Source organism: Exserohilum turcica, assembly GCF_000359705.1.
Source record: "Exserohilum turcica Et28A unplaced genomic scaffold SETTUscaffold_3, whole genome shotgun sequence".
Classification (NCBI taxonomy): Eukaryota; Fungi; Ascomycota; class Dothideomycetes; order Pleosporales; family Pleosporaceae; genus Exserohilum; species Exserohilum turcicum.
Window position 1 is genome coordinate 1,942,526 of NW_007360136.1, and position 26,514 is coordinate 1,969,039.

The 26,514-nt window shown below is 54.5% G+C and overlaps 10 protein-coding genes across 10 annotated transcripts; 6 read left to right on the forward strand and 4 right to left on the reverse strand.

The window, feature by feature from the left end:
- Window positions 1–246: 246 nt before the first annotated feature.
- Window positions 247–4,326, reverse strand: SETTUDRAFT_179630 (uncharacterized protein; the record flags this gene model as incomplete). Its single annotated transcript, XM_008029368.1, has 6 exons — window positions 247–759; window positions 813–2,601; window positions 2,623–2,714; window positions 2,770–3,423; window positions 3,479–4,216; window positions 4,273–4,326. The coding sequence occupies 6 exons, from the start codon at window positions 4,324–4,326 to the stop codon at window positions 412–414; spliced, it is 3,675 nt and encodes a 1,224-aa protein (XP_008027559.1). The 3' UTR covers window positions 247–411.
- A 584-nt stretch (window positions 4,327–4,910) lies between these two features.
- On the forward strand, window positions 4,911–6,037 carry SETTUDRAFT_90026 (uncharacterized protein; the record flags this gene model as incomplete). Its single annotated transcript, XM_008029369.1, has 6 exons — window positions 4,911–4,960; window positions 5,125–5,197; window positions 5,282–5,301; window positions 5,430–5,492; window positions 5,641–5,718; window positions 5,764–6,037. The coding sequence occupies 6 exons, from the start codon at window positions 4,911–4,913 to the stop codon at window positions 6,035–6,037; spliced, it is 558 nt and encodes a 185-aa protein (XP_008027560.1).
- A 2,079-nt stretch (window positions 6,038–8,116) lies between these two features.
- On the forward strand, window positions 8,117–9,777 carry SETTUDRAFT_163806 (uncharacterized protein). The gene is made up of 3 exons (XM_008029370.1): window positions 8,117–8,426; window positions 8,813–8,932; window positions 8,995–9,777. The coding sequence occupies exons 1-3, from the start codon at window positions 8,383–8,385 to the stop codon at window positions 9,311–9,313; spliced, it is 483 nt and encodes a 160-aa protein (XP_008027561.1). The 5' UTR covers window positions 8,117–8,382; the 3' UTR covers window positions 9,314–9,777.
- Window positions 9,778–10,226: 449 nt separating this feature from the next.
- On the reverse strand, window positions 10,227–14,649 carry SETTUDRAFT_163807 (uncharacterized protein). Its single transcript, XM_008029371.1, has 9 exons — window positions 14,540–14,649; window positions 14,438–14,487; window positions 14,250–14,381; window positions 14,049–14,197; window positions 13,972–14,001; window positions 13,916–13,924; window positions 12,145–13,866; window positions 11,091–12,094; window positions 10,227–11,039 (listed from the first exon to the last, which is right to left on the reverse strand). Exons 1-9 carry the CDS (start codon window positions 14,567–14,569, stop codon window positions 10,503–10,505), a joined length of 3,663 nt encoding a protein of 1,220 aa, XP_008027562.1. The 5' UTR covers window positions 14,570–14,649; the 3' UTR covers window positions 10,227–10,502.
- A 1,006-nt stretch (window positions 14,650–15,655) lies between these two features.
- On the forward strand, window positions 15,656–17,125 carry SETTUDRAFT_163808 (uncharacterized protein). The gene has a single exon (XM_008029372.1). The coding sequence runs from the start codon at window positions 15,893–15,895 to the stop codon at window positions 16,811–16,813; it is 921 nt and encodes a 306-aa protein (XP_008027563.1). The 5' UTR covers window positions 15,656–15,892; the 3' UTR covers window positions 16,814–17,125.
- A 730-nt stretch (window positions 17,126–17,855) lies between these two features.
- Window positions 17,856–18,913, forward strand: SETTUDRAFT_163809 (uncharacterized protein). Its single transcript, XM_008029373.1, has 2 exons — window positions 17,856–18,218; window positions 18,269–18,913. The coding sequence occupies exons 1-2, from the start codon at window positions 17,892–17,894 to the stop codon at window positions 18,752–18,754; spliced, it is 813 nt and encodes a 270-aa protein (XP_008027564.1). The 5' UTR covers window positions 17,856–17,891; the 3' UTR covers window positions 18,755–18,913.
- Window positions 18,914–19,439: 526 nt separating this feature from the next.
- SETTUDRAFT_163810 (uncharacterized protein) lies at window positions 19,440–20,994 on the forward strand. Its single transcript, XM_008029374.1, has 2 exons — window positions 19,440–19,792; window positions 19,851–20,994. Exons 1-2 carry the CDS (start codon window positions 19,508–19,510, stop codon window positions 20,913–20,915), a joined length of 1,350 nt encoding a protein of 449 aa, XP_008027565.1. The 5' UTR covers window positions 19,440–19,507; the 3' UTR covers window positions 20,916–20,994.
- A 1-nt stretch (window position 20,995) lies between these two features.
- SETTUDRAFT_163811 (uncharacterized protein) lies at window positions 20,996–23,397 on the reverse strand. The gene is made up of 3 exons (XM_008029375.1): window positions 23,010–23,397; window positions 21,512–22,919; window positions 20,996–21,422 (listed from the first exon to the last, which is right to left on the reverse strand). Exons 1-3 carry the CDS (start codon window positions 23,346–23,348, stop codon window positions 21,265–21,267), a joined length of 1,905 nt encoding a protein of 634 aa, XP_008027566.1. The 5' UTR covers window positions 23,349–23,397; the 3' UTR covers window positions 20,996–21,264.
- Window positions 23,398–24,027: 630 nt separating this feature from the next.
- Window positions 24,028–24,689, forward strand: SETTUDRAFT_91118 (uncharacterized protein; the record flags this gene model as incomplete). The annotated part of the gene is made up of 2 exons (XM_008029376.1): window positions 24,028–24,201; window positions 24,273–24,689. 2 exons carry the CDS (start codon window positions 24,028–24,030, stop codon window positions 24,687–24,689), a joined length of 591 nt encoding a protein of 196 aa, XP_008027567.1.
- Window positions 24,690–24,815: 126 nt separating this feature from the next.
- On the reverse strand, window positions 24,816–26,426 carry SETTUDRAFT_20607 (uncharacterized protein; the record flags this gene model as incomplete). Its single annotated transcript, XM_008028721.1, has 2 exons — window positions 24,816–26,239; window positions 26,288–26,426. The coding sequence occupies 2 exons, from the start codon at window positions 26,424–26,426 to the stop codon at window positions 24,816–24,818; spliced, it is 1,563 nt and encodes a 520-aa protein (XP_008026912.1).
- Window positions 26,427–26,514: the final 88 nt, after the last annotated feature.

Consider the following 26,514-nt stretch of genomic DNA (forward strand, 5'->3'; position numbering starts at 1 on the left):
CGTTCACAAACTGCAACAAAAAAAAAGGGGGGGTGGGGGGTGGGGGAAATATAATAATAGTAATCATATATAAACATTCATTCTCTATCTTGTAGATACATACCATACATACGCCATGCAAATACAAGTATACTTACAACGTTTTGGAGAAAGAAAGAAAGAAAAAAGAAGAAATACCAGCTATGAAAAACTTTTTTTTTCTTCTCGTCCATATTCTTTCTTTTGTCGTAAACGACATCTGTTTTTCCGTCTCAGTCTTTTGCACAACGCCGGGAACCAAAAAAAACAAGAAAAAAAAAACCGGCGGGAACCGTGTAATCATTGCTTCAACTCCAGCTAGGAGAGAGAAAAAAAAGAGAACATGATTGCGTATTTGTCATTTGGTGTATGGAACAAGAGTTGTACCTGCTTCTACGGATCAACATTAAACTTGAGCCTGATGCCCATGCTGGATAGCTCGACGTCGAGATACTTGAGTACGCCGGGGACGGCGACAATGGCGACGTCTTCGCCGCCCGTGTATCGCATGCCTTGAGCATCCATCCAGACATCAGCTTTGTTGGAGACGCCGTCTGCGAGCGTAGCGCATCGTCTGCAGCGAATGGTAATGTCCTTGCCGTTTCTGTCCTTCTTGCGGCTGTACTCGCTGACCGTGGGGGTGGTGCTGAGGAAGGAGCCGCAAGTCCTGCAGACGGCGGCTTTTGTGTAGTCGGAGCAGTTCATCAAGCGATCTTGGAGGAGGAATGCTGTGCCGTGGGCCTGGTACCGAGTTAGTTGTGTTTCATGTCATGTTTTCACGGGGTGAGATTTACCAAGAGAGCATCGCGTTCCATCTCTCCGACACGGATACCTCCACCCTTCTTCCTACCCTTGATAGGCTGGCCCGTCAATGCGTTGGAAACACCGTTGCTTCGCACCTGGAACTTGTCGTTTACCATGTGACGAAGACGTTGGTAATAGACGACTCCGATGTAGATATCAGCGTGGAGCTCATTGCCTGTAATTCCAGAGTACATTGGTTCGTTTCCGTGGTAGTTGTAGCCTGCAGCCTTCAGCTGTTCACCAAAGTAATCAACAGCCGTGTTCTGCTCATCGAATCGGAAAGGCGTTGAGTCCTGTGCCATGCCGTGGAGCGCTCCAGACTTTCCAGCCAATGACTCGACAAACATACCGATTGTCATACGAGACGGGAAAGCGTGGGGGTTGATAATGACATCTGGTTGTATGCCAGATTCAGAAAACGGCATATCCTGGCTGGGGAACTTTTGAGATACAACTCCCTTTTGACCGTGACGAGAAGAGAACTTGTCACCGACAACTGGCGAACGCGGTGTACGCAGCTTGATCGAGAGCTTTTGGCAGGGCTGTGTGCCGTCTTCAGAGCCAATGATACGGACCTCTTCGACAAAAGAGACTTCGTCCTCTTTGTACTTGAAGAACTGGGTCTGTCCGTCGCGGTTCACATATTCCCCTGTGGCTGCATCGTACGAGACAGTATGCCATGCCGCAATGACGTCGCCATGCCGCAACATAGTCCCAATACGCGGCAGACCGTCAACATCAAGAGTTTCTTTGGATTCAGCCTTGATCAGGCCCTCTGGTGCAAAACCGAATAGCTTCGTCACAGTCTTATTCGAACGCGCCTTACGACTTCCCTCCTCGAGATCGCAAATCTTGGTCTTGTAGACTGTTCCGTGTCCAAAACCACGCTCGTGCGATGACTTGTTCAAGATCATAGCGTCGTCCATGTCGTATCCAGTGTAGGAGATGACAGCTACAACAGCATTCATGCCGTTCGGGAAGTTGTCCATGCCATACTCGTTATGGAGTGGAGGTCTGGCAATAGGAGTTTGGCCCGTCTGTAAGCGGTAGGTTTTGTTGTCTGTTCGATATCGTGCAGCAGTTCCCGGTGTGCCCATGGACTGTTTACCCATTTGACATTGGTACATATTTCTTGGCGATTGGTTGAAGTCGGAGAAGGGAGTCTGGTTGGCGATGATGGAAAATATGTTTGTGGGGTCAAACTCAACATGGGTCGAGTCGCCCGAAACGATCTCGGCATCTGTGCAAGAGATGGACATGTAGGGTTGCTCAAATGGACCCACGTAGTCGAGCTTGTTGAGCGGTAGGTACTTGACGGGTCGGTACATTCTCGAGCATTGCGAGAACATGTAGACTCCTGGATATTGGCCGTTGTTTGAGTTTGGAATGTAACCAATCTCCATCTCTAGCGGCACACCGTGCGAGCCTTCGACCTTCCAGTAGCGTAGCGTATCGCTAATGACTTTGGCTTGCTTGGGCGAGCAGAAGCCTAGAACGCGGCCGTCGAGCTGCACAACAACACTTGTGTCAAGGGAGGCCGAGGATTTGCTCGATACACCGAGTTCAGCAACGAGTTTGGGAACCGTTGATACATCGAGGTTGGTTGTCGCTATCTTGCACTTGTGTGCAAAGTGGTTAAGGAGTCCACAAGGAGAACCATCAGGAGTATGGACGGGACACATGAAGCCCCAGGATTCAGGAAGCAGTTTTCGGACGGTTGTTGTTTTGAGCTGAGCGAAGAAGGCACCTCTGTGCACCATTCTAAAATGTGAGATAAACCTATGTACAAGTCAGTCATACGCTAGCCAAGAGAGGAGTGCAACTCGCCTTGGAAAGTTGAGCTTTTCAGCTACCACCACGTATCCGGAAGTCTGTTGCAAATCGAGTCCGGTCTGCGTTTTCCAGTTAGTTGATGTCTCACATGGAGCTTGAACGGGCTGGTACTACCGGCGAAATGAGGTTGCCCGTGCTGAGGAAGTATTCCATAGCCTGTCCAATGTTCATTTGTGTCCGTCGCAATATCTTCGACGACCAATCTTTGTGGAATTCTTGTGATGTAAAAGGCCTGTACTCCGTCTTCCTGCCCCATTCTCGCAAAACGAGCTGGAAGCTGTTAAGCCACTCCTCCAGCCTCTCTTTCAGAAGCATACCGTACAACTGTCCGCCCAGCAAGATTTCCTGGTTTTGAACAGCATCAGGGTTATCGACCGCGCAGTCTCCTTCAACCAGCGCATAGAGCTTCCTAGTCATGAAGAGGAGCATCCGGAATTTGTCTGCATCTTCGGCAGGGGTAACATTGACGCAGCCCAGGTGAGGCAGCACAATTTTCCGGAGGAACTCAGTACCGGCTTCCTCGTCCGTGACATCTGCAGGCAACTGCATGACGACCTTGAACTTCTCTCCTAGATATGCCCGAGTTTTTGCCTTGGAATGCAGTCCGTAGACCTTGTATGTGCGGAGCAGCAGTTCTACTCTGTCGGTCACAAACTGCTTCTCTTCGAGACCTGCTGATCCCGCTGCGCCTACAAGGCCCTCGAATATCTCGCGATCGTTCGTCTCGACCAGGGCCTTGAGGACCATGCATATTGGCACAAGGTATTCCTAGAAATAGTCAGCACAAGCACTAGATGGCAGCGTAAGGCGTGGTGGTCCGTACAGCTTTGCGCCACGAGAAGCGGAAATTGACGTTGCCATCGTTGAGATAGTGCAGAGCATTTGTTTGTGATGTTTGATCCGGGCGCATTGATCGGATTTGGATACCATACTGGGTGTAGCCAGGCCCACGGTTGGTGAAGGCGCCACGCTTGATGGCCATGGGGTAGTTTCGGTGGTTGACCTGGAGCATACGGATAATCTTCTCAATGCCGTTGACGATGAAGTAGCCCCCGAGCTCGTCGCTTTCCTCTTTCGCCCTGACCAGCGCTGCGGGGGGAAGGCCCTCGAGGTGGCAGCGATTGGACCTCAGCATAATGGGGACCGAGCCCAGGTCAGCAATCTCCTCCTGCCAGTCTCCGTTGTTGACCCTCCACTCCAATCGGGCGCGCATCTTGCCGCGGTATGTAGCGTGGCGCTCGCGTGTCTCGGCGGGGAGGATGCTGCGGTTCTTGAGGGCGACCTTGTTGGTGGGCGGCAGGACAGGCTTGTCGAGGAAGACGTCCTGGATGCGCAGATGCAGCCTGTTGCGCACGCCGGCCTCTTCGGGGGCGGCATATCGGTCGCCGTCGAGGAAGACCTTTGTGCCAATGTCGCGTATGCCCTCGGCCAGCTGGCCGCCGGGAGCGAAGATGGCATTGAAGGACTGGACATGGGGATCGACGGCGGCGGCGAGCGTGGGGTAGGCCGTGCTGTCCTTGGGCGGGTTCCGGAACAGGTCGTGGCGGCGCAGCGTGTCGAACTGGCGGCGCGGGTCAGCTTTTCTGGGGCGGCGAGGCGTGAGGGCAGAGCACCTACTTTTGTCGACCACTGCGGCTGTGGCTTGGTGGGTGCACTGGCAGCAGGCGCCATGGCTTCTGTGTGCGGCGGATGCTCTGCAGCGGGGGAGGGCTCACAAGGGCTCGGGCATGTGCATGTGCAAGCAGTCGTCGTCGTGCGGCAATGCGGCGGGCGTTGTCGGGGGTTGCACACGGCAGAGCAAGCAGGCAAGCAGGCAAGCAGGCAAGCAGGCAGGCAAGGCAAGCAAGGCGCGCGATGGTGAAGTTGCGACGCCAATCTCGAACTTTTTTGCTAGACTAGTCCGATAGGCCGACCCCTGCCTAGCGCGTGGGCCAAAGTCACACGCCGCGGCGGCTCCATCACTGCGCTGCAGCGTGAGCCACTCCTGGCCTTCGTTCGTTAGGGCGGCACAGCTCTGCTTCTCTACTTCTCCCACGGCATTGCCAGTCGACGCTTTGCATCTCTAGTTGCGGCGAAACCGTCGTCATTTTGCGGTTGCTGCTGCTAGCTCTACCCGGCGATCACGCCTACTACATGCCCCGCAGCAAGGATCAAGGTTCCCAGGCTTCCTCCATCGCTCGTACATCACCATCAGTCCTCCCAACCAGCCCACACACGCCAACACCCAGTCTGCATCCATCGCGACGACGACGGCCATGGCCAACCTCTTCCGCCGCATCTACGACTGGCTGCTCCGCCTGTTCTGGTACGCCTACCTGTCTGCTTTCTCTCCATGGCCTCGTACGCACGCCTGCTGGCCTGACGCGCCATCTGATGCCTCTCGCCTGGCCCGTATTCGCCTGCAGGGAAATGCAGCGTCACGAGCGACGATGACCTGAGATGGAAATGCTAACTGCTCACGCCGTCTAGGGCAACCGAGATGGACATCACCATGATTGGGTTGCAAAACGCTGGCAAGACTTCGCTCCTGAGGGTTCTGGCGGTGAGTCGCTTCCTGATGCCACATGGCCATGGCATGCCGGCGAGGGTCGCTGTGCCGGATGCGAGCTGACTGACTGTCGTCTAGGGCGGAGAGTTCACTGTAGAGTAAGTCTGAATGCGTCGCGAGGTGCGCAGCCCGGCGGCGACCTTGTTCCACGAGAAAGCCGATGTGACTGCTTCGCACAACCATGAGCGTCATGGTAGCGGGGTCCATGCGCTGACAATGGTCCTAGCTCCATCCCCACCGTTGGCTTCAACATGAAGCGCGTCCAGAAGGGCCATGTCACCTTGAAGTGGTAAGTTTATTTTTTTTGTTTGGTCTGCAATCTGGTCCTGTGGTCACGCATGTCGGGCTCTTGCAGCGCCAGTCCCATTTGAGGCAGCCTTGCGGGGTGCATGGCAATCTACTAGGCCCAAGGTGCATCTGCTGACCAGCGGCAACAGTTGGGATCTGGGAGGCCAGCCTAGGTTTCGTTCCATGTGGGAGCGGTACTGCCGCGGGGTAAACGCTATTGTGTACGTGTGGTTCGCATGTGATGGTCGGCCGTCGTTTGCTCATGCGTCTAGGTTCATTGTCGACTCGGCGGACAAGGAGGCGCTGCCCGTTGCCGGCGAGGAGCTCAAGCTGCTGCTGGAGAAGCCGGCGCTCGAGGGCATTCCGCTTCTGGTGCTGGGCAACAAGTCGGACTTGCCCAACAAGCTTTCGGTCGACGAGCTGATTGAGGCGCTGGACCTCAAGTCGGTGTCGCACCGGGAAGTGAGCTGCTACGGCATCAGCGCAAAGGAAGAAACCAATCTCGACGCCGTTCTCCAGTGGTTGATTGCCCGGGCCAGCAAATGAAAGTCTTGTGTTATTCGTGGTGGTGGTGGAGGGGAGGTAACGTGACCGTGGAGGGTTCGTGGGGCCACATGACGCTCGCAACGCATTCGACTCGGTTTGGTGTTTTGGCAAATTTCACGACGCCGATGTGCTTGGCTTCTTTACGAGTAACGGTCGTCAGCTTTCTACGATATCTTTAATGATTCTTACGACTTGATGGAAGAAAAGACGGGCAGATCGCTCTGCAGGCTAGCGATGGCCATTCCAGTTTCCCCAGCTCGACACGTTTACGGCCTTTTTTTTCTTCTTCTTTTCTTTTCTTTTCTTTATATATGATTGTCAGGGCGACAGGCCATGTTCGGTCATGTATCATTTTCTTTGGGGGTCAAGTTGGGGCGAAGATGTAGTAGCGGCTAAGAAAAGAGGACAAGATATTGGGTCCAGGGTGCGTTGTGTTTTTTTCTTTCTATTTGGGTGCGCATGCTTTGGTGGGTTTGGTGGGCTCTATGGGGGGTGAGGTGAGGGTGGCAGCGATAGAATGGATTCTTTATGTCTCTGTCGACTCATGGTGTATGTGTGTGTGTGTGCGGTGCTCGTGACTCAAAAAGGTGTGTGTGTGTGTGTGGCATGTGCAGCAGGCGCGCGCGCGAATGCCACGGAACTCTCTGATGGTCGGGGAGGGGGCGCTGGTCGAAGGCTGAAGGGCAATTGTGGGCGCAGACAGTAGTGGTAGCAGCAGTGCGACTGGTGCTCTTTTTGGGGCTGCTTTTGTTTGCTTGGAGTGGACCGCCTTGCGAGCTGTGGAGTAGGGCAATGGGCTCGTTGCGCGCGGGCTGGGCAGAGCAGCAGCAGCAAGCAGCAAGCAGCAGCAGCGGCGGCTTGGGCGAGGGGCGGGCAAGGCGGGCAAGGCGTGGTGGGCGCAACGGGCTGGGCCAAAGACGAGAAGAGCGTAAGCGTGTCAAGGAAGAGGGTGAGGACCAATGCACAAAATGGCGACGGGCGACGACGAGGAACAAACAGCTATTATTTCACACAATGCACGCTGGCAAATGGGCGGGACCCAGGCAAATCCATGCCAGCACCAGGTGAACAACTCATCCTGCATTAGCGCCTCCCACGCGAGCCCGGCCCCCGACGTCCTGATTGGCCCGCGCCCGTGGCGAGCGCTGCGGGCCCCTGCTTGGCCAAGGGTGCTGGAACAGGAGCCGGCGAGCTGGAGGGGCTCTCTGGGTCTACTTGTAGGCCATCTATACTGCGACTACTACTGCTTTGCTTTACGTCTGCTGCTATAGCAGACGGGGGGTCGGGGGGGGGGGTATACCGTGGCAGTGGCTTGACTATATGTGCAGAGGCCGGCGCTGGGGTTAGCATGGACAAGGCCCTGTGTCCATGGCAAATACTTACTCTCCGGAACCACACGTCGCCGCCTCTTGCAATTGCATCGTCATTATGTATGCTGTGTGTATGCACATGTACCGACTAGACGACGCATGCCGCACCACTCGTCGACTACGTCTACACACTTGTACATGCTCCTAGGCAGAAGGACTGGACCCATTGGCCGGAACGCGTAATCGCAACACGTTACGGGCGCTGCCAACATCACCTCATGGCTCCAGGTGTCAGATTCCAAGAAACAATGTGCTCGTTTCCGGCCTAGGCTCGGCACACCATCCCCAGCCCAGCCAGCGGTATATACGCCATTGCTGGCTGCCTCAGCATGAATCCCACACAGATCGACAACCCGCCAAACAAACTATAGACGAAAAGACCGTTTCATATACACTAGCAAGGTTGGCTCTAACGGCCAGCCCAAGACCAGTTCGTCGCTCTCACTCTGGTGCTGGTGTGAACCATGGCGAACCATGATTGCGCCGGCCAATCACAGCCAGCCGACTTCCGGACCGGCTGTGTCGTGACGGAATGACGTAGGAACAAAGCACGTGATTCATTCGCTCGGGGCTGAGCAGCGCCGGAAGACGCGGCCACGAGCATACGTATATCGCGCTTTAAGAAGCCTCGCACGCTTGCCACCTCTCGTCTTACCTCTCGGTCCTCGCGCTCGCATACACACACACGCACACACACCCGCACCCGCATACTCATCCCGATACCTGCAGCAACCACCACCGCCATCTGTGACACCGACTGTCCTGGTCTCGGCATCCAACCAGCCTTGACCAAGCTAGGCCAAGCCCACTCTGCACTTGGCTGTGGCTGAGCGGCACACGTATCCTTGCCCTCTCCAGCTTATATCGTCATCACACGCCGTCACACCAGCCCGCAACCTCGCCTTCTGCTCCACCTCTCTGTCCTCCTGCTCCCGCCCATCCCTCGACACCATTAGCTCCGTGCTTGATTCGACAATGTATCTGCACCCTAGACAATACTACTGGGACGGCGACAACGAGTAAGTCCTTTCTGCATTTGCACCCGTTCTTGTCATGTTTCGGGTGGTGGCGGTGCTGCGACGCCCGCTTGCCCCCGCGGCTATGCGGCTTCTCTGGCCACGGCTTGGCTATGAGCATCGCCTGCGTCGTTTGCTACAGACGACGTCACAACGTCACTGAAACCGCATTAAACCGGCACCTTTTTCAAACATCGCCTTGCTGGCCTCGACCATCGCATTCCAAGCTTTCCCTGTCCCATTGTTTGCTTTTTGAACCCTTGGGTTTCCTCACCATTACATCAAGGCCCTTTTTCCCCTTCCCCAAACCACTTTTCCTGCCTTTTCTTTCCCCACCTAATCATAATTGCAAAGACCAAAACATCACTCTAACACATCATGGCGGTCAGGTGCTATTACGACAGATACGGAAACAGGCGCTGCACCAACTCAGCATGGAATAACTGGGTCCGATGGGTCGTCCTCGTCGTTGTCGTCGTTGGCTTCCTGCTCCTCTTCGTACTATGCTCGTAAGTTCATCACCGCACTCGACTACATACACCAGAAGCACATGCTGACCCCGTAACTACAGTTGCTTGACAGCACGTCGCCGTCGCAAGGCAGGCCGCAAGCCCTTCTACGGCACTGGCTGGGCCGCTCGTCCTGGTCTGTACAACAACCAGCAGCAACAGCAGCCGCCAAACCAGTACTCGGCCCAGCCCTACTACAGCAATGGCAACAACAATCAGGGCGCTCCACCATCATATGAAGCTCACAACAACGGCTACTATGGCAATGGTGCCAACCAGGGCTACTACGGTCAACAGAGTGGCGTCGAACTCCAGCCACCCCAGCCCGCTTATTCTGGTGGATACGCGCCCCCACCAGGCCCACCACCCGCAAAGGCCTAAAAACCATACTTCCATGGCCACGACTGAATCCACGCCGAGACGTCACAACAGTTTACACATGATTCTCCTTTTCTCTTGCACTTTTTTTACTGTTTTGTTTTTTGAAATACTTGGATGGCGTTTCATCAGGTTCGGAAACAAACGAAACACGAAACACACACACACACACACATACGCACTCACATACGCACTCACGTACAAAACTGATCAAATTGGGCGTCGTCGGCGACACTGAAGTTGGGAACACTAAGGTCGGGGGTTTGGAAACATGTCCTTTTTTTTCTCTCTTTTCGTTCACGTGGAATAGCGCTCGATACCTCTTTTTTTTATTTTTGTAATGTCTTTTTTTTTCTTTGGGTGGTCACTCTCTCTGTCCTTTCTTGTTTCTCACAGTTACCAACATGCATAGGATATCCGTTTGTGCATTCAGTGAATCAAGTCAATTTAACTTGTACAAACTTGCAAATTACATGGTAAAAAACAAAAAAAAATAAGCTTTGAATAATTAACCTCTTCTCTTCTTCTACTTTCATACACAACAACAGCCTTGACATTAATCATACCCTGATTGTAATCCAGAAAAGACTTCTCACACAAAGCATGCACACCACACTACACCACACTACACTACACTACACTACACTACACTACACTACACCATGACAGTCAATCCAGTGAATGCGTCATTACAACTTCCTATCGCATTTTTTATAGTCCTTGTCTGAGAGAGAGAGAGAGAGAGAGCCTACTTACACCTATATGTTTTTTTTTGAATCGCCGAGTTCTAGTCTGAGAGAGATGGACCTCAACAAGACAAGACAAGACAAGACAAGACGAGACAAACAAGTCCCACTTACTTGGTTTCCTCCGCCAGTGCCTACTTACGCATTTCTTTTTATTTGATTTTATTTGATTTTATTTTCCCTTGTCATGTCTTCTTCTCCCCTCTTTTTCATCATCATCATCATCATCTTCTACTACTACTACTTCTTCTTCTTCTACTACTACTACTACTCCCCACTTTGCCCCCACCCTCTCCTCCACCCGACGACAAGGTCATGAAAACGCTAAAGCATACCCAGTGTCAATCGTGAATCAAGCACCAAAAATAAATTCACTCCTCACCCTCACCCTGACACCCCCCTGCTCATCATCCACCACCACAACAACAACCTCATCATCATCATCATTAACCAACAAGCCTCAGCCCACTAGCCGGTGCCCCAATCTGACTGATACCGTCGATTCTGCAAACCGTGCCCTTGTACCGCGCGTGGTACTTGGCTCCGCTGTACGGACTTGTCACCGACGGCTGGCCAGCGTAGATGGGCGTGTAGCTAGCAGCGCAAATGTCAAAGTCGGCGAATTGATCAAAGTCGATTTCAATGGCATCGCTGGGGTTCCTCTCGGCAATCGTCTTGATGCGCTTGGCTGCCTCCTTCATCTTGGCGTTGCCAGTGCGGTCAAGCAGAGCATTGGCAAAGTTGAGCGCCGTGTTCAGCTGCTTGTTCTTGTGCGCAAAGTTCATGGCTGCTGACAGGGGAATTGACTTGTGCGGGCCTTCGACCTCAGGGATCGTAAAGTAGGCCGATAGCTCAAGAGCCCGCTTCTTGTCCGCGTCAGAGAGAGCAGAGATGTCAGTGGCGCCATTGAGCAGTTTGCGACGCTCGAGCTCAATGGACATGGCAAGAATGTACTGTGTAGCTGTGTTGATCGCTTTCCTGGCCTATACCAACCCATTAGTTTGTATTGAATTAAGCGTTTTGACAAGACTTACCTCGGACAGTTCGGCTTGAGACGAAACAACATTGACCATGATGAGCTGCAGTAGCTTCTTGAAGATCGCGATACCCTCTTCCAGCTTGTTCTTGAGTAGAGATTGTTTGCCAGCAGTCAGGTCATTGGTCAATATAGACTCCAAGTCTCGCGGGATTATTGGCAAGATCTTCCGCGAGTCTGTCTCGTCCACTGTTCTTCGGACATAGTTGACCAACGACGGCATGTTGGGCGTAGCTGGCAAGAATGTCCGCGTGGCCTGGTAAATCTCCTGGAAGCGCTCCTCCAGAGGGGCAAAGTTGACAGCGCCAACTTGACGGTTGAGCAGCTGCATAGCCGTGTCGAATGAGCCTGCAGCAACGTGGTCTGCCGCCAAGGGTGAGTTTCGCGCCCAGAGATCGGCCTCGCTGCTACCAGCACCGGCTTCAGCACCCTCAACCTCGACAAAGTCGTCCTCTGCTTCTACTTCGGCATCGTCGCCCATGTCCCATCCGCCAATGTCGTCCTCTTCATCGCCTCCGAGCTCAGCCGTAGCACCCGTGGTTTCTGGCTCGCCTAGCAGGTCTTCGTCGCCGTAGCCGTTGGCTGCTGGCTCTTGGGATCCAATACCTTCGACCTCGCCTTGAAGAGCCTTTTCGAATACAGTCGAAGAGGCTGCACGTGTTGGCCAGTTCGCTTGGTAAGTTGGTACAATAGGCTTTGGGGGTGCGAGGGGTCCGCCTATCGAAGGCAACTTGATCTGGTCTTCCGAGACACCTGCGGCTTCCAAGATGGACTGTGCTTGCTCATCGAGACCGTGGGCCTTGGCAGTTGCATACGCAAGTGGGTAGAGATCCAGCTCCTGGAACATTTCTATCCGGTTCTGTACGTCACCCAGGTAGAGTGCGTTCTGGAATCGGGCTGTCATGTCTCCGCGGTGCTCTGCAATCTTAGCCATGCGCTTCAACTTGTCCTGGTCTCCTGTCGTGAGATACAGGAACGACAACTTGTCAAAGTTGCGCAGTTCTAGCATGTATTGATTAGCAAAGAATCTGTCAAAGATGGGAGGTACTCACTCTGATATGTCATTTCTACAGTTTGGTGGTTACCATGTGCCAGGGCTTCGTTGCTCAATCGCTGCCAGAGCTTTGGACGGTCGAGTTGTTTGGCCATCTCTACTGCGACCTCAAGGTTGCCACACTCAATCGCAAGCTCGAACCGTGTCTGTGGATCTTGAACAAACTGAAGAGCAATCTCGGGATAGCCCTTCTTTTGAAGATACGAGATGATGCTCTGTCCAACCAGACTCGAAGTCTTGATGATGTTGAGCATCTCGTCGTAGTTTCGCTTGACAAGAGCAAGCTTGAATCGGTATTCCGTAGGGTCGATCTGGAGAATCTTGGGCTTCGCAGCTCGGTCCAAGCAGTATACGTTACGGCCCTTGACTCTGACGAGATATACAGTCTGCTCGAGCGTGCGGACAATTCCATTGTCGCCGTTCATCAGACTGTACTTGATGTGGTTCAACGTAGAGTAAAGCAGGACGCCAGTATCGTCGAAGATGGCGCTCTTGATGCGGATCGTCTCGTGCAGTGTGCTGACCTGCTCCAAGTTCTTCGTCGCGATGGTGACGTTGTGCTTGCTCAAGAGAGCTACGTGCAATCCATCTGATGACCAAACAACGTACTTGACGCCATTGACTGAAAGCTCGGCAAGGTTCTTCTTGGCCTGGATGTCGTAAAGAACAACAGAGGTGGGTGTTATCAAGAGCAGGTTTCCAGTGCCGCCAAAGTAAATATCGGTTGTGCCGTGGGGGGGCTTGATGGTCTTGGTGGTGGAGTTGGCCAAGTCCTTGATGTCAATCTGCTGGTTGGCCTGGTTGAAGACTGCAAATCGGTTTCTAGCCACGAACACAGCTGAGTTACCAGATCCACGCTTGGTGTCAGTGGGCTCTACAGCTCCGGAAGCGTCACGTGGGAGGCTGATCAGCTCATATGTTCCGCTATCGGCCGGGGATGTAACCAGGATCGAGCGTTCAGCAGGGTTGTAGGAGAGCGTCCGCGGAGGCACCCAGGCGCTTCCGAGCTTCTTGAGAGACAGCATCGACGGCGACTCGAGGTTCTTCTGGAAATCGTACGAGCGCACATGCTTCTCCTTGGTGATGTAGAAGAGATTGTTCTGGTAAACGGCAGACGCGGGTCGCTCGCGCTCCAGCTTGAACACCATTACTCCGTTGTCATGACCAGCGGCGAAGAGGTTGATCTCGGGATGCGCTGCAATGACCCAGAAGCGGTCATTCTCTCTCTTGAAGGACTGGACCGATGTGCGCCTGTTGAGATCCCACACACGTATTGTCTTGTCTTCACCAACAGACAGTATCAGATCTTGGTGCGGGTGGAACAGACATGCCGACGCGTTCTGGAAATGCCCTCGGCAAGTGTCTACTTCCCATGCCTTTGTCTCCGACATTCTCCACAGCTTGACGAGGCGGTCGTCACCCGCGGAAACAATCAGCGGCAGTGTGGGGTGGAATGCGACCCAGTTGACACCTCGGTCGTGGCCTTCGAGGACGAATTTGACGACTGCATCTGTGTTTCCGAACATGTCTGCCTGGTTCTGGTTGGCACGTGCCATTTGGTCCTCAAAGGACATGGCTTGCGGTGCCGAGTGCTTCTTCCGTAGCCCAGAGATATCCCAAACGCGAACAGACTGGTCAAGCGAGGCGGAAACAATGAGGTCTTCCTTGGGGTGGAACTGTGCGCACATGGTGTAGTGGTTGTGGCCGGTCATGGTGCATACTTGGAGGGGTTAGAGGACACGACTGCCAGGTGTCGGGGCGAAACTTACTCAATGAGCCTAGGCATGTTAGCATTGGTTTGGAGAGAGGGACTGGAGGGACTTACGGTTCTGCCAATTCCATATGCGGATCGTCTCTGGTGTATATTAGCAAGCGCCTTGCCAGGCTGCGGTATGCGCTTACGGTCGTCGGAGCTACTCAATATCCACGGCAGCTCGTGGTGGAAAAAGACGGTTCGGACATAGTCCAAGTGGCCGTTGAGTGTGAAGAGACAGCGGCGCGTCTGGTACGACCAGACCTTGATCTTGTAGTCATCACCGCCCGAGACGAACCTGCCCGTCTCAGTATGTGCATATGCAGCAGCAGATGGTCGAGAATGCTCACAATGGCTGCGTCTTGTGGAAGTCGACGCCGCGGACCGGCCCGTCGTGTTCTTCGAAGCGGTCGATGAGGGTGCCCATGCGGTAGTCCCATAGTTGGATCGTCGACGAGTGCAGCGACACGAGGATCCATGGCCTGTGGGCGGTCAGTACAGGGCGGGACAGTGGCCGGGGCGGCGGGGGCGCAGATACCTCTTTGGGTGGAAGGCAATGCCCTTTGCACGCGAAGACTTGGACTCGAACTGGGCGTGGTCAGCGGGCTGGCGGAGCGCATTGGTAGGGAGGCGGGCGTGCCTTGGTCAACATGGAAGGAGAGGAAGACATGGCGGGATTGGGGACGAAGCCGCAGCTTCAGCGTCGTGTGTTGCGGAGTCAATGCTCGAGGGGGCGAGGGCGCAGGCACAGGGGTAGAGGGACGTGCAAAAGAAGGGCGGCGTCGACGAGTATGGGGGTGGTTGCTGCGCCGGCCGGAGCTGCTCAGTCCAATGTTCGATATGCCACGCAACATTCGGATTGCCGTCGACGGAGGGCTAGCCCCAAGCGGCGCTAGCGCAGACTCCCCACCAAGGTCACGTGCGGGATGCGGCGGTCACGTGGCGCGGCCATCACGTGTCCGCTGCGGCCATCACGTGACGCGCGCCCGCCCTCGCCCGCTCGCCGCTCGCCGCTCGCGTCCCCCCCGGCGCGGGCGTGTTTCAACTTGGAAACCATCCAGTTCCGTTTCCACCTTTCCTGGCGCTCGCAGAGCCTCACTTTGGCGGGCCGCGGCGCTCGCTCGCCCGCCTCGCATGGGCGGCATGGGCAGCGCGGGCACACTGCGACGATGCCCCGCCGCGCTCACCAATGCGACTGCGTGCCAGCTGGCCGTGGTAGTGCCAGCTGCCAGCACTGCCTGCCCGCCCCGTGCAGGATAATCTTGCCCGCTGACCTCATTGGGCGCCCATGCTGCCTGACGCACGCACGAGAGCCCGAGTTGCTGCTCGACTAATCGTTCGCGACCACATATTGCGACCCAGCCGAAGAGTCATGGAGACAAGGCCGGCGCTGCGCATCCCAGGGCAGCATTGCGGCAGACCCGCCCCGTGGCCGGCCAGCTCACTGCTGAAACCGCTGCGGATAATTGGCGACGCTCCCGCGCACATTTTCTCGCCGTTGCAGGGAATTCGTACCTCCGCGACTTTTCGTCTTCCTTCCTGCACATCCCCCAATCGATCCCCCCCCCCCCAAGCCCGCATTGCGCCCCCCGACTGCTCCGTGCCTTGTGGCTTCACCCTTCTGCACGCTGCGTTTCCTGCATTGCTGGCCTGTAGCTGCTCCAATTCGCCGTGCTGCACGATAAGCCAAGCCGTTGCAGGGTTCGACTTGTCAAAACTCTTGCCCGCCCCCCCGTTCCGCTCGAGCTCGCCGCTCAGATATCCTAGTCAAACACTCTCGGGCCACCTCCAGAATGATACAGTCGGCGCAGCTTGTCTTCCGTAACTCAAAGATTAGACACGCCTGTCGGACGCTGATTCCCTGAGCGACCACGCCCGCTTTCTCCAGACGGCCGCTGATACGTACGCCTTTGCAATTGGCTGCACCCGACCCTGACGCAATCTCGCCCTCGCCCTCGCTCATCCACCGCCCGCCCACGACCAGCTGCCCACCATGACAGCCCACGACCAGCCGCCATTCGCCCCTCTCAACGGCCACCTGCAATCGCCGCCCATGACGCCCAGCCCGGAGGCCCACACCCGCTTTCCACCCCCGCCACACCCGACGTCGCCAAAGTACAAGCGCATGGGCAACTGCGTCCAGACACCCCCCCTTGAATTCATTGAGCCCACCGGCTTCAACCACCACTTCAGCTTCACCCGCCCACAGTCGTGCGAGCCCTCTTCGCGCCCGTCCTCGGACTCGGAGCGGGCCTTTGCCGCGACGACGTGCGAAAGCTCCGACTCGGAGATCGAACTGTACGACGACGACGACGACGACAACGAGACGGACGACGAAAGCGACGGCGAAGAGGAGATTCCCCTGCGCCGGGTGGACCATGCTCAATTCGTGCTCGAAGAATTGGACAGCGATCCTGGGTACGACTGCGACGTGGAGATACTCCGGCCAGACCACTGCGAAGACGCAAGGAGCGACAGGGGCGGAGTCAAAGCAGAGATCTCCGCCAGAATGAACGAACTGCAGCTCGAAGAAGACTCGTCCGAAGACGAGGAGAGGGTGCGCAAATACCGACAGAAAAAGAAGCGGTGGAGCGCCGGAATCTTCAAGCGCAGCCACAGCCAGAGCGTGGAGGGCGACAGCAGCTACTCCGACAACGATCCTCTCGACGATCTTGACCAGAACTCACGCCGACTGCGTCGCCGCGTGCGCGGGCCAAGAAGAGGGTCGCTGATTTTTGAAGACCAGGGCGTCTCCAACACAAACAACATTCTCGAGGTCGAGGAGCCTGAAGAAGGAACAGTCTTGCATTCCAAAGGCCCGCCATCCATCCCCAGCGACGATGGCTTTACCCTGGACGAGCTTCCATTCTGGAGAGCCCACGTCACCATGGACTTCGAGTCTGATTACGATTAGATAATGATAGGGGTACTTGAGCGTCATGGGACCCGGCTCATACCTTGTCCCATTTGTCTTTGCTTTCTACCCGGGCCTTCATCAGCGTGGAGTTTTTCGGCGTTCTTTTGTTTAATTTTAGGGCAGCGGGACCAGGTGTTCCAGTGAATCTGTTTCTACTCTTGTATCCCACCATCAGTGGCCAACGTCATGTGCGCTGTGCTGTTCTTTGTGATTAATGGATATCGCCTTGCTCAGCGATTGCTTCTGGTCTTTGTTTGTAATGGTCGTTGGCGCCTCAAATCCTATATCTATTTTTGGAGTCACCTTCGCTAAGCATGGAGGCCCAGGCGTTACCAACACTCATTTCGGAAGCTTACCACCATTCATTTCCACCCCACACATACTAATGTGATTTCTGGCCTAGTTGCTCTCTCAAATAACACGGCTGGTAGCCATCCCGTTGCGTTGCGCCTTCCCAAAGACTTTGATTTCCTTTGAGCCCTAACCCTTCATGGCTGAATGACCATCTTGAGGTACTCGGAAGAGCAGACACCAGCGCCATATTCGCTGTACCCATCAAGCAACACGTCATCTTTTAGCCGTTTCATCATCATCGCCATCACCGCTATACACAGGCATCTTTTAGTAATATCGTGGTTCTCGTGGCGTGTTGTTCTGGAAGGGTACTAGAGCAGCACTGCCTGCCCGCGCCGTTCAGTCGCCCCACTGCAAGGCTGACGGGCTACCAGCCAGGGCTGAGCTTTTGTCCAGTTCTGACCAGTAGATATTTCTGGGTTGCGAAATATCTAAGCAAAGTACACCTGTTTCTGGATTAGGCACACCGTTAGTGGGTCGCCTACGATTGTTGTACAGCCATCAGCCATTATACCATTGACGGATTCACAAGTTGCCGAGTGAGACATCTAATCAGTCTGGATAGATGGGTTGCAGAAAGAATGTATAAGTATGGCATGGTGGAATGTCTTTTGGAGAATCATCTCCTTACTCACAAACCAATAAACCATACTACCATCATCTCTTTTCCTTATTTCCTTGATTCCTTACTGTACAAGTTTTCACTTCTTAATCAGTAACCATGTCTCCCATCACCAAGATCATCATCGCCGCCCTTACTCTTGGAGCCGTGCAAGCTGCCCCTCAGCCTTACAACAACAGGGCAGCCTCTACTACAAGCGCCACTGCCACTGTCACTTCTGTTGCACCACCGGCTGCTACATCCAACACAGATTCTCTCTTCAACGACCTTTTCGATGCTCCTACCGCCATCAAGCGCTTCCAGAGGCTTCTTACCCAGGGAAAGGTTCTCTTCACCGGAGATGCTCTGAGGAAAGTCATCGTCTTTCCCTTTGACAGCAACACCCCTCCCCCCGCGGGTGCAAAGGGCGGTGTAGCCGTCTCAGCCGTGAGTACACGCAATCTAAAAACACTCGTTCATACTAACATCCTGCCTAGAACATTGACAGCTTCCCCATCCTGACCAACCTCGGCATCAGCACTACTGTCGGTTTCCTCAACCCCTGCGGCATCAACACGCCCCACGTGCACCCACGCGCCACCGAGTTCCTGACGCTCGTCGAAGGCAAGAACCTCGAGTTCGGCTACGTGCTCGAGAACGGGCTCGTCAAGCCCGGCGAGAACCCGGAAATCGCCAGCTACCTCAACAAGTTCGAAGGCACCGTCTTCCCCCAGGGCTCCATCCACTTCCAGTTCAACAACAACTGCGACAAGGCGGTTTTCGTTGCCACGCTCAACTCCGAGGACCCCGGTACCAGCCAGATTGCGCAAAACTTCTTTGCTCTCAACTCGGGTGTTGTCAATGCTACCCTGGGCTTCCCCAAGTCCATTGATGGTTCCAACATTGACGAGTTCCGCAAGCATATCCCTGCCAACTTGGCGCAGGACATTGACAACTGCCTCGCCAAGTGCAAGCCGCAGTAAAGCTACCTACCAGATTTCCTATGAGGCTGAGAGGGCCAGAGGATAGGGTTATGATTTGCATGTTCATAGCGATGGCGTTGGTTATGGTTACTGATCTTATTATTGCTTTTACATTAGACTGTTGTACTTGATGTTTATACACACTCGTTAGATAATGTCAAAAAACCCTTTTGGCGGGCTCTTTGCCTTGTCAACTCTATAATTCTCAGCTCATAGTCATCTTGAAAGCCTTCTCTGTCATCATATCTCTTACTTAGTCCCTCCTTGCTGCTACATTTCTTGCGGGTAGAGAAATACGTCCTAGGCGTATTGCGTGCGGGGCCCAACAGTTCAAATCTAAATTAAGCACCGGGCGTAAACGCCCAATGTAAATGTGCGCACATGTGGCAGTCCTCATGCAAGATACTCAAAGCTGGAGCGGGGAAGAGGTTGGCACGGCTAGGTGGTTAGGCGCAGCGCATTAGTAGCGCCACATCAGTGTGGCACAGCAGGGACTTGTGGACCCTGGATATCCAAATGTTATTTTGGTGACTCGGTCTTCAGCCCCGCAACAACTCAACTCAGCTCGCGCGTCAGACTTGCAGGCGCCATCCCCTTCAGCTGAGCCTAGCAAACACTCATAAATCTTTGTTTTCTCGCTGTTTCTCTCTTCTTGTATCTTTGTTTTATTCTCTCTTTCTAGACGTTCGCACGGCACGCTCCAATTGCGCTCTCCTCCCTCCCCTCCATATATACCCCGCCACGGCCGACACAATGGCCGACCCCGTCGCCATCCTCGATGAGATTGCCGCAATTGAGAAGCGAATTGAAGAGGCGCAAGCACAGCTCAAGGACGCAAGAGAAAGGCTACGAAAGGCACAGGATGCCATGTACGTAGGCCCTGGCGCCAACATGTCCGAGGAGGAAAAGATGGCGCTCATCAAGGTCAACTTGGCGGAGGTCTTGAACCCGGAGATTATGGACGAGGCAATGAAGAAGCAAGGCCATTTGAAGGTCTACTGGGGAACTGCCACAACAGGAAGGCCTCATTGCGGATACGTAGGTTTTGAGTTGTTCTCGTAGAGTCGCGTGCGCTGTACTGACAGACTCGATGTAGTTTGTGCCTATCCTCAAGCTTGCGCAATTTCTGGCGGCAGGCTGCCACGTTAAGATTCTCCTCGCTGACATTCACGGCTTCCTCGACAACCTCAAGGCGCCCATTGAGCTTGTCAAGTACCGCGCCGAATACTACCGCTTCACCATTACCACGCTGCTCAAGGCCGTCAAGGTACCCATTGAGAAGCTAGAGTTTGTTCTGGGCTCAAGCTACGAATTAAATGCCGACTACGCAATGGATCTCCTGCGATTGGCGAGTATAACGAGCGAAGCTACCGCGAAGAAGGCGGGTGCCGAAGTCGTCAAGCAGACAGAAAACGCGCCGCTCAGTGGACTCATCTACCCCCTTATGCAAGCCCTCGACGAGCAGTACCTCGATGTCGACGTCCAGTTCGGCGGCGTAGACCAACGCAAGATTTTCGCACTCGCAAAGGACGTCCTGCCCAAGATTGGCTACAAGGAGCGCGCCCACCTGATGAACCCCATGGTTCCCGGTCTGCAAGGCGGCAAGATGAGCGCCTCGGACCCAGACTCCAAGATTGACGTTCTCGACGACGCAGACGTGGTCAAGCGCAAGCTTAAGAAGGCGCACGCGGCGCCAAAGGTGGTCGAGGAAAACGGCGTCCTCAGCTTCGTCGAATACGTGCTCCTCCCCGCCGGCCACCTCATCTACGGCGAGCCCAAATTCGTCGTCAAGCGCCGCGACGCCGAGCCCCTCGTCTACACGGAAATCTCAAAAATGCACGACGACTACCGCAGCGACATCCTCACCCCCCAGGACCTCAAGCCCGCCGTCACAGAAGCCCTCATCACCCTGCTCGAGCCCGTCCAAAAGGAGTTCCAGGCTAACCCCCAGTGGAAGGAGATTGAGCAAAAGGCATACCCGCCACCGCCGGTCGTCAAGAAGGAGAAGAAGGTCAAGAATAAGGGCACTTTCCATCCCAAGCGCAATGTAGAAGCCAAGCCAGATGGACATGTCGAGGGTGCAGACAAGGCAACTGTTGATGTGGGGACTGAGGGCGGCGAGAAAGCTATTGAGGGTCTGAGTCTAGAAGAGAAGAACTAAGCGCCATAGAAATAAGATAGAGTGCGTATACTGAACTCGAGCAGTTCCGAGAACAATCAATCCATTAAAAGGAAAGGTTAAAAAAAAAGTACAAAGTGAATTATTGGTCTATGGTATCATGCTCTTCAAGTCAGCCTCCCTCCCACCTACCCACCTATGTACCCATCCATCCACGCATACATCGAGTCGCATACGCAGCCCACATCTCTGATTCTATGTCGTATTTCTATCACGACACAAGGGGGGGGAAAGAGAAAGCCGCGCCCCCCTGGTTCTATACACGCACGCACGCACGCACCTACCCACACATCATACACATCACACATCGCACATCGCACACACACGCTGCCTACGCACGCGCATCTTCCTCTTCATAAATCTTGACCTTTTCGGCATACTCGCGGATATTGGAATGAATGGTATCCTGGATCAACTCGCCCCTGCCGCCGGCAACCTGGAGAATCAAGTCGTTGAGGGACATGCGGCCGAGGATATCGACGTGGTCGGCTGTTTTTTTGTATGATTTAGTTAAACTGGTGGAAGAGAAGAAGAAAAAAAGGAAAGAAAAGAAAAAGAGAGAGAGAGCAGAAACATACCGGTATTCGGACCACCTCTCGGACTGAAGCGATCAGGCTCATGTTTCATTTCAAAGGTGGTGACTTTGACGCCGGCGGGATTGTACCGTTTGATCTTCCAGCCTTTGGTACACATGTAGCCGCTGCTGAGTAGATTGACTGTGCCGTCGCCCTCGCCCATGACGACGCCGTGGTCAACGGTCGTACCATCCGTATACATGGTATCAAGGGTAACGTTGAGGCCGCTGGTGGGGTCATCATCGCTGCGGTAATAATACGCGCGCTCGGTATCTTTGCCGATGCCGTAGAAGCAGTAGATTTTGAGGTTCGGTGCGAGCGGGAGCCGGGTTTCGAGGGGATTGACCCATTTCGCGGGGAGAAGTTGGTTGTCTTCGACTTGCTTGGTGGTGTGTGCTACGCCGTGGGAATACGAGGTTTGGACCATGTTTTTGTACCAGGGCTCGGTGTTTTTGAAGAGAAAGGGGAGATTGGCGTCGACGGTGATGTTTTTCTGTGTGAAGGACGAGTTGGAGTTGCGGAAGCGGAGGAAGTTGCCGTAGGTGTCTTTTTGGCCGGGTGCGTCGTCGGGGGCTCCGGTTTCGTCGCCCCAGACGGCGTTGCCGCCGAGGGGGAGCATAGCGGAGAGGCCGGGCATGGCGCGGAAGAGCTCGGCGCGCTCGTAGCGGGAGAGGAACCGCTCGAGGCCGTAGACGGCAAAGGCGTTGAGTTGGGCTGTGTCTTTCATTTCGCCCGAGAGTATGGCGGGCACGTCTTTAATCGCTCCAAGCATGCAGCCCGAGATGTTGATCCACGAGTCAATGTAGGCGTCTACCCAGCCTGGACCGCCGCCGCCATAGCCCTTGGCCTCGACCCAATGGAGGAAGTAGTATAGGACCTGTGAGCCCATGGAGTGAGAGAGAAGGACGACCTTCTTGTTGGATACGCGGACGGCGACTTCAATGTGCGACTTGAGCCGGGTAAAGTACTGATCGCGGATCTCGTAGTTCATGTACGACATGCGCCAGTCGTAAGCTGCGGTAAAGGCGTTTCCGGGATCATATCCTATCGTGGCGAGGTTCTCGAGAATCTTGTTCCAGATCCAGTACCCTGTTATGAAGAAGTCTGCCGCATCGAATCCTTGTGCTGCGCGGAGCTTGACGCCGGGAGGGTCGAGACCTGTGTCTTTGTCCAGCATGATGTGTCGCTTCCATTGCGCCTTGTCGAGCACCAATGCGCGCATCATGGACCATGAGCCCCACAGTCTCTTGCGGAAGTACTGTCGTGAAGTCTCCTCTGTGCCCCAGGACTCGAGGCCCGTGGAAATGACACCGGGTATCATAATAACGGGATGCTTGGCCTTAATGCCCTGCTTCTGCGCATGGAGGCCGACGGCGAAGGAATCGTAGTTTACAGCGTCTCGTTCGGTTTTCTACTGAGTTGACCAAGTCAGCCTCCATTCCTCTCTTTTGTTGATTATATCCCGCTGATCCGCCATGTATACGGCAAGAGTATCACGCACCTGCAACTGCTGTACGCTCTTCACAAAGTTGTCCGGTAGCGCGTCCATGATGCTCTCCAGATTGACCTCGCCCAGGCCCGTCAGGTCAATCATGTCATTGTTGCTCGCAAAAAAGCCTGCAAGCAGCAGTCCGAAGATGCCGCCCAGACTGAAGACCCAAAAGTTTCTCCTCTTCTTGTGTCTGCTGTTTTGCTTCAGCGTTGCCAGCTGTTCGGCGGTAATCAGACGTATGTTGGCTGGTCGCTTGCCGTCAGGTCCCGGGGAGGGTTCGCGAGAGAGGTCGGGCGTCGAGTCGTCCTCTGCTTTGGCGCCGCCGAAGCGGTGCCTAAGGAAAGACATGTGGAAATCTTTCTTCGGGGCCCCAAGGTGAGGGCGTTGCGAGGAGGAGCAAAGGATGCGGGTTCGTCCGCCGGAAGATTGTGGTGGTTGTGCTATAGTTCTTAAAGCACCAGGCCGACATTCCGACATGTGACGGAATGATCGACGCTGGGATGAGGACCCTCTTTCTGGACCGAAATAGTCGGATAAAAGTGCCCGCGATTGGTGCGTCTTACCCGATAACTTCGGTCCACCAAGAAGATCCCTCACACACACACACACACACACACACACGACACTGCCACCCCCTCGACGAAATGAATGGTAGGGCTATGCCTGACACAATATCGCCACGCTGTATTGCGACATAGCGAATAGCGAATCGCCAGTATCGAAGCAGTATTCTAAGATTGCGAATACTCAGACTAGTATCGAAATCACTGTCAAGAATTACACGTTTCAAAACAGCTGTATCTGATATTTGCTTTGTATCGCGTTGCAATAGTAGGGCGAAGCACAGACCACTGCCATCTTTGTGTCGAGGGGTTGCTGCTGCCGTTCGCCAAGCCGGGGGTCTCTCCGCAGTCTTAATCTTATCATTATCGCAATCGCAACAACCTCCACTTGCCGACGGCCTCAACAGTCCCTCTGAACGAGCGCCATGGCCGACAATGACGCTGCTCATTCTGCGGCGAAGGCAATGGATACCAAAGACCTCAAGGAATCAGGCCTGCAGTACATACAATACGAGCCGGCAAAGGAAGAGCAATACCTGCCCGCCATCCGCCAACTCATCTCAAAGGACCTCTCGGAGCCATACAGCATCTATGTGTACCGCTATTTCCTGTATCAATGGGGCGATCTTTGCTACATGGTACGAAAGCTTTGCCCTCTACGTCCAGCTATTCGACCCTGTTGTTTCCTTTCGCTGACGACCGTTTGTAGGCGCTTTCCCCCACCAATTCCTTGATCGGCGTCATAATATGCAAACTCGAACCGCACCGGTCAGGAACCTATCGCGGTTACGTCGCAATGCTCGCAACGCAGGAGGAATATCGGGGCCGCGGCATAGCTACTCAACTCGTCCGGTTGGCCGTGGACGCCATGACGGCTCGCGACGCCGATGAGATAGTCTTGGAGACGGAAGTATCGAACACGGCAAGTCTGAAGCTGTATGAAAGACTAGGCTTCATCAGAAGCAAGAGGCTGCATCGGTACTACCTGAACGGCAATGCAGCATTTCGATTGATCCTCTACTTGAAGGAGGGAACAGCCCTGAAGAGACCAGAACACGCCGAGCACGGCGACATGGGTGGCATACATGGCATCAAGAGACCAGATGACGCAGAACTTTATTCGTAAACCCGCTGCTGAGCAGGTATGCAGCAAAACTTTGCGACACCATCTCAACATTCTCTAAGCTCATAACAGGCTGTGTCGTATGTCTCATGGTATGCCGTAACGAAAATCTCAACCCAAGTCCGCCACCTACTCAATGTCCATCCAGTATGTCTTCTTGCGCCAGTCTGTGTGCCTACCAGGCCCATCATGGAGCGGCAGAAATACCAGGGTGCGAATGCCTTCTACATCAAGGAGTAGGGCGCATGGACGCTGGCGCCCAGCCCATGCAGCTGAGCAGACCCGGCAAGCCCTGCGCTCCTGAGGCTGGCCCGAAGGTCTGTGACCATCGAGCACATAACGGAGCACACATGTGTCTTTGTTGGGTGGCATCTCATTCCAGAAGCGAACGGCCGCCTTGGTAATGTACTTGGAAAGCTCAGTGGCCAGGAACGTGCCCAATCCCTTTGGAATATGGTCGACCTTCTTCATTTGTCCAGGCAACTCTGGGGCACTTGGGTCGCTAGCTCCCGTCCAAAGAGCAATTGGATAGTCACCAACCAGCACAGACTTGGATAGATGGGTATACTCGGTAGTGACGGTTATGGCGTGTGGCTGTCGACCATACATAGGAAGGCGCTGCTCCTCTGTATTGCAGAAGTCTTCTACTTTCACCGATGGCTGTGGGTAGAACTGTGCCCAATCACGTTCTGGTGCCTGCATTTGACGCTCATGCTGTGGCGTTTCTATGGACAGCGGCCCAGAATCAATTCTTGGACGCTTGTTCGGGGAGTTCTGCCACTCGTCTGACGCATCTCGTCTCAGCGATGGTTGCTCACAAGCTTGACTGGCTGGTTGTCCACGCACGCGTGTAGGCCCTAGAGGAATGTTATTTGAGCCCGTCTTGGTGCGTGCTTCTTCCATCGGAGGCGGTTCGTACAAGTCACGATATGGGTCGTCTTCGAGTGGCGTCGAAACCATGCGGCTCGCTCGTGCAGGATTAATCATAGTCGTCTCAATCGAAGCACTGGGCTCCCGCACAGCGTGGATGTCGCCGAAAGCCTGAACAAGTTTGTCGTACTTTGCCGCCTTTGCAAGCGGTCCATCGGGCGCACGCATCTTGATGTTCATCGAAACACGTGCAATCTGCTGTTCTCGCAGCCTCTTGACTTCAGCGATGAGGTGATGCAGACCCTGCAGGCCTCCAATCTCACCCAAGCTGGTCCGGAACAGATGCATTTCCGAAACCAGCTCCTCAAGCTCTGCAAGACCGCCGACCTGGTCGATCAGCGACCGTACCGACTGCATTTGCGACACGAGCGCCTGCAGCCCGCCAGCCTCACGGATGATGGGCTTGAGCACATTGGCTTCGAGTGCCTTTGCGCGCAGACCCTCGCGGCCGGCCTCGACACGCAGCTGCTCAATACTAGCTGACTCCTCCTCGTAAGAGGAGAAGCCACCTATCACCTCCATGTATGCTGAACACAGCTTTTGGAGCTCTGCATGTCTAGCAGCGAGCTTTTGGTGACGCTGCTCAAGCGCATCGTACTCGTAGCGAGCGAGCTGCAGTTCATCTAGGATAACATCAGCAGTCCTTCCTTCATCCAAATTGAAATACTTACCGCGATGCCCATTGGCTCCGTCACTTGGAACAGTACACTCATGGCGGTGCTGCTCGGATGGCAGGGAAGGCGGCGACGAGTCGATATCGCCATCTTCCAGCTCGCTTTGCTCGAACTTGATTAGCTGCACTGGATTCATCTTGTAGGTGTATACGGGAGGAGGCTGGGTAATTGGGGAACAAGAAGGGGGGGGAGGGTGGATAGTAGAGTGGAGAGAGAGCAAGGCG

Coding starts and splice junctions, on each gene's coding strand:
- SETTUDRAFT_163806 (XM_008029370.1), top strand. CDS start 8,383: ATGTATCTGCACCCTAGACAATACTACTGGGACGGCGACAACGA. Junction 8,427..8,812: donor TACTGGGACGGCGACAACGA/GTAAGTCCTTTC, acceptor CATGGCGGTCAG/GTGCTATTACGACAGATACG. Junction 8,933..8,994: donor CTCCTCTTCGTACTATGCTC/GTAAGTTCATCA, acceptor CCGTAACTACAG/TTGCTTGACAGCACGTCGCC.
- SETTUDRAFT_163807 (XM_008029371.1), bottom strand. CDS start 14,569: ATGTCTTCCTCTCCTTCCATGTTGACCAAG. Junction 14,382..14,437: donor ATTGCCTTCCACCCAAAGAG/GTATCTGCGCCC, acceptor GACCGCCCACAG/GCCATGGATCCTCGTGTCGC. Junction 14,002..14,048: donor ATTGAGTAGCTCCGACGACC/GTAAGCGCATAC, acceptor AATATACACCAG/AGACGATCCGCATATGGAAT.
- SETTUDRAFT_163808 (XM_008029372.1), top strand. CDS start 15,893: ATGACAGCCCACGACCAGCCGCCATTCGCCCCTCTCAACGGCCACCTG.
- SETTUDRAFT_163809 (XM_008029373.1), top strand. CDS start 17,892: ATGTCTCCCATCACCAAGATCATCATCGCCGCCCTTACTCTTGGAGCC. Junction 18,219..18,268: donor GCGGTGTAGCCGTCTCAGCC/GTGAGTACACGC, acceptor CATCCTGCCTAG/AACATTGACAGCTTCCCCAT.
- SETTUDRAFT_163810 (XM_008029374.1), top strand. CDS start 19,508: ATGGCCGACCCCGTCGCCATCCTCGATGAGATTGCCGCAATTGAGAAG. Junction 19,793..19,850: donor GAAGGCCTCATTGCGGATAC/GTAGGTTTTGAG, acceptor GACTCGATGTAG/TTTGTGCCTATCCTCAAGCT.
- SETTUDRAFT_163811 (XM_008029375.1), bottom strand. CDS start 23,348: ATGTCTTTCCTTAGGCACCGCTTCGGCGGCGCCAAAGCAGAGGACGAC. Junction 22,920..23,009: donor AGAGCGTACAGCAGTTGCAG/GTGCGTGATACT, acceptor TCAACTCAGTAG/AAAACCGAACGAGACGCTGT. Junction 21,423..21,511: donor GAGAGGTGGTCCGAATACCG/GTATGTTTCTGC, acceptor ACAAAAAAACAG/CCGACCACGTCGATATCCTC.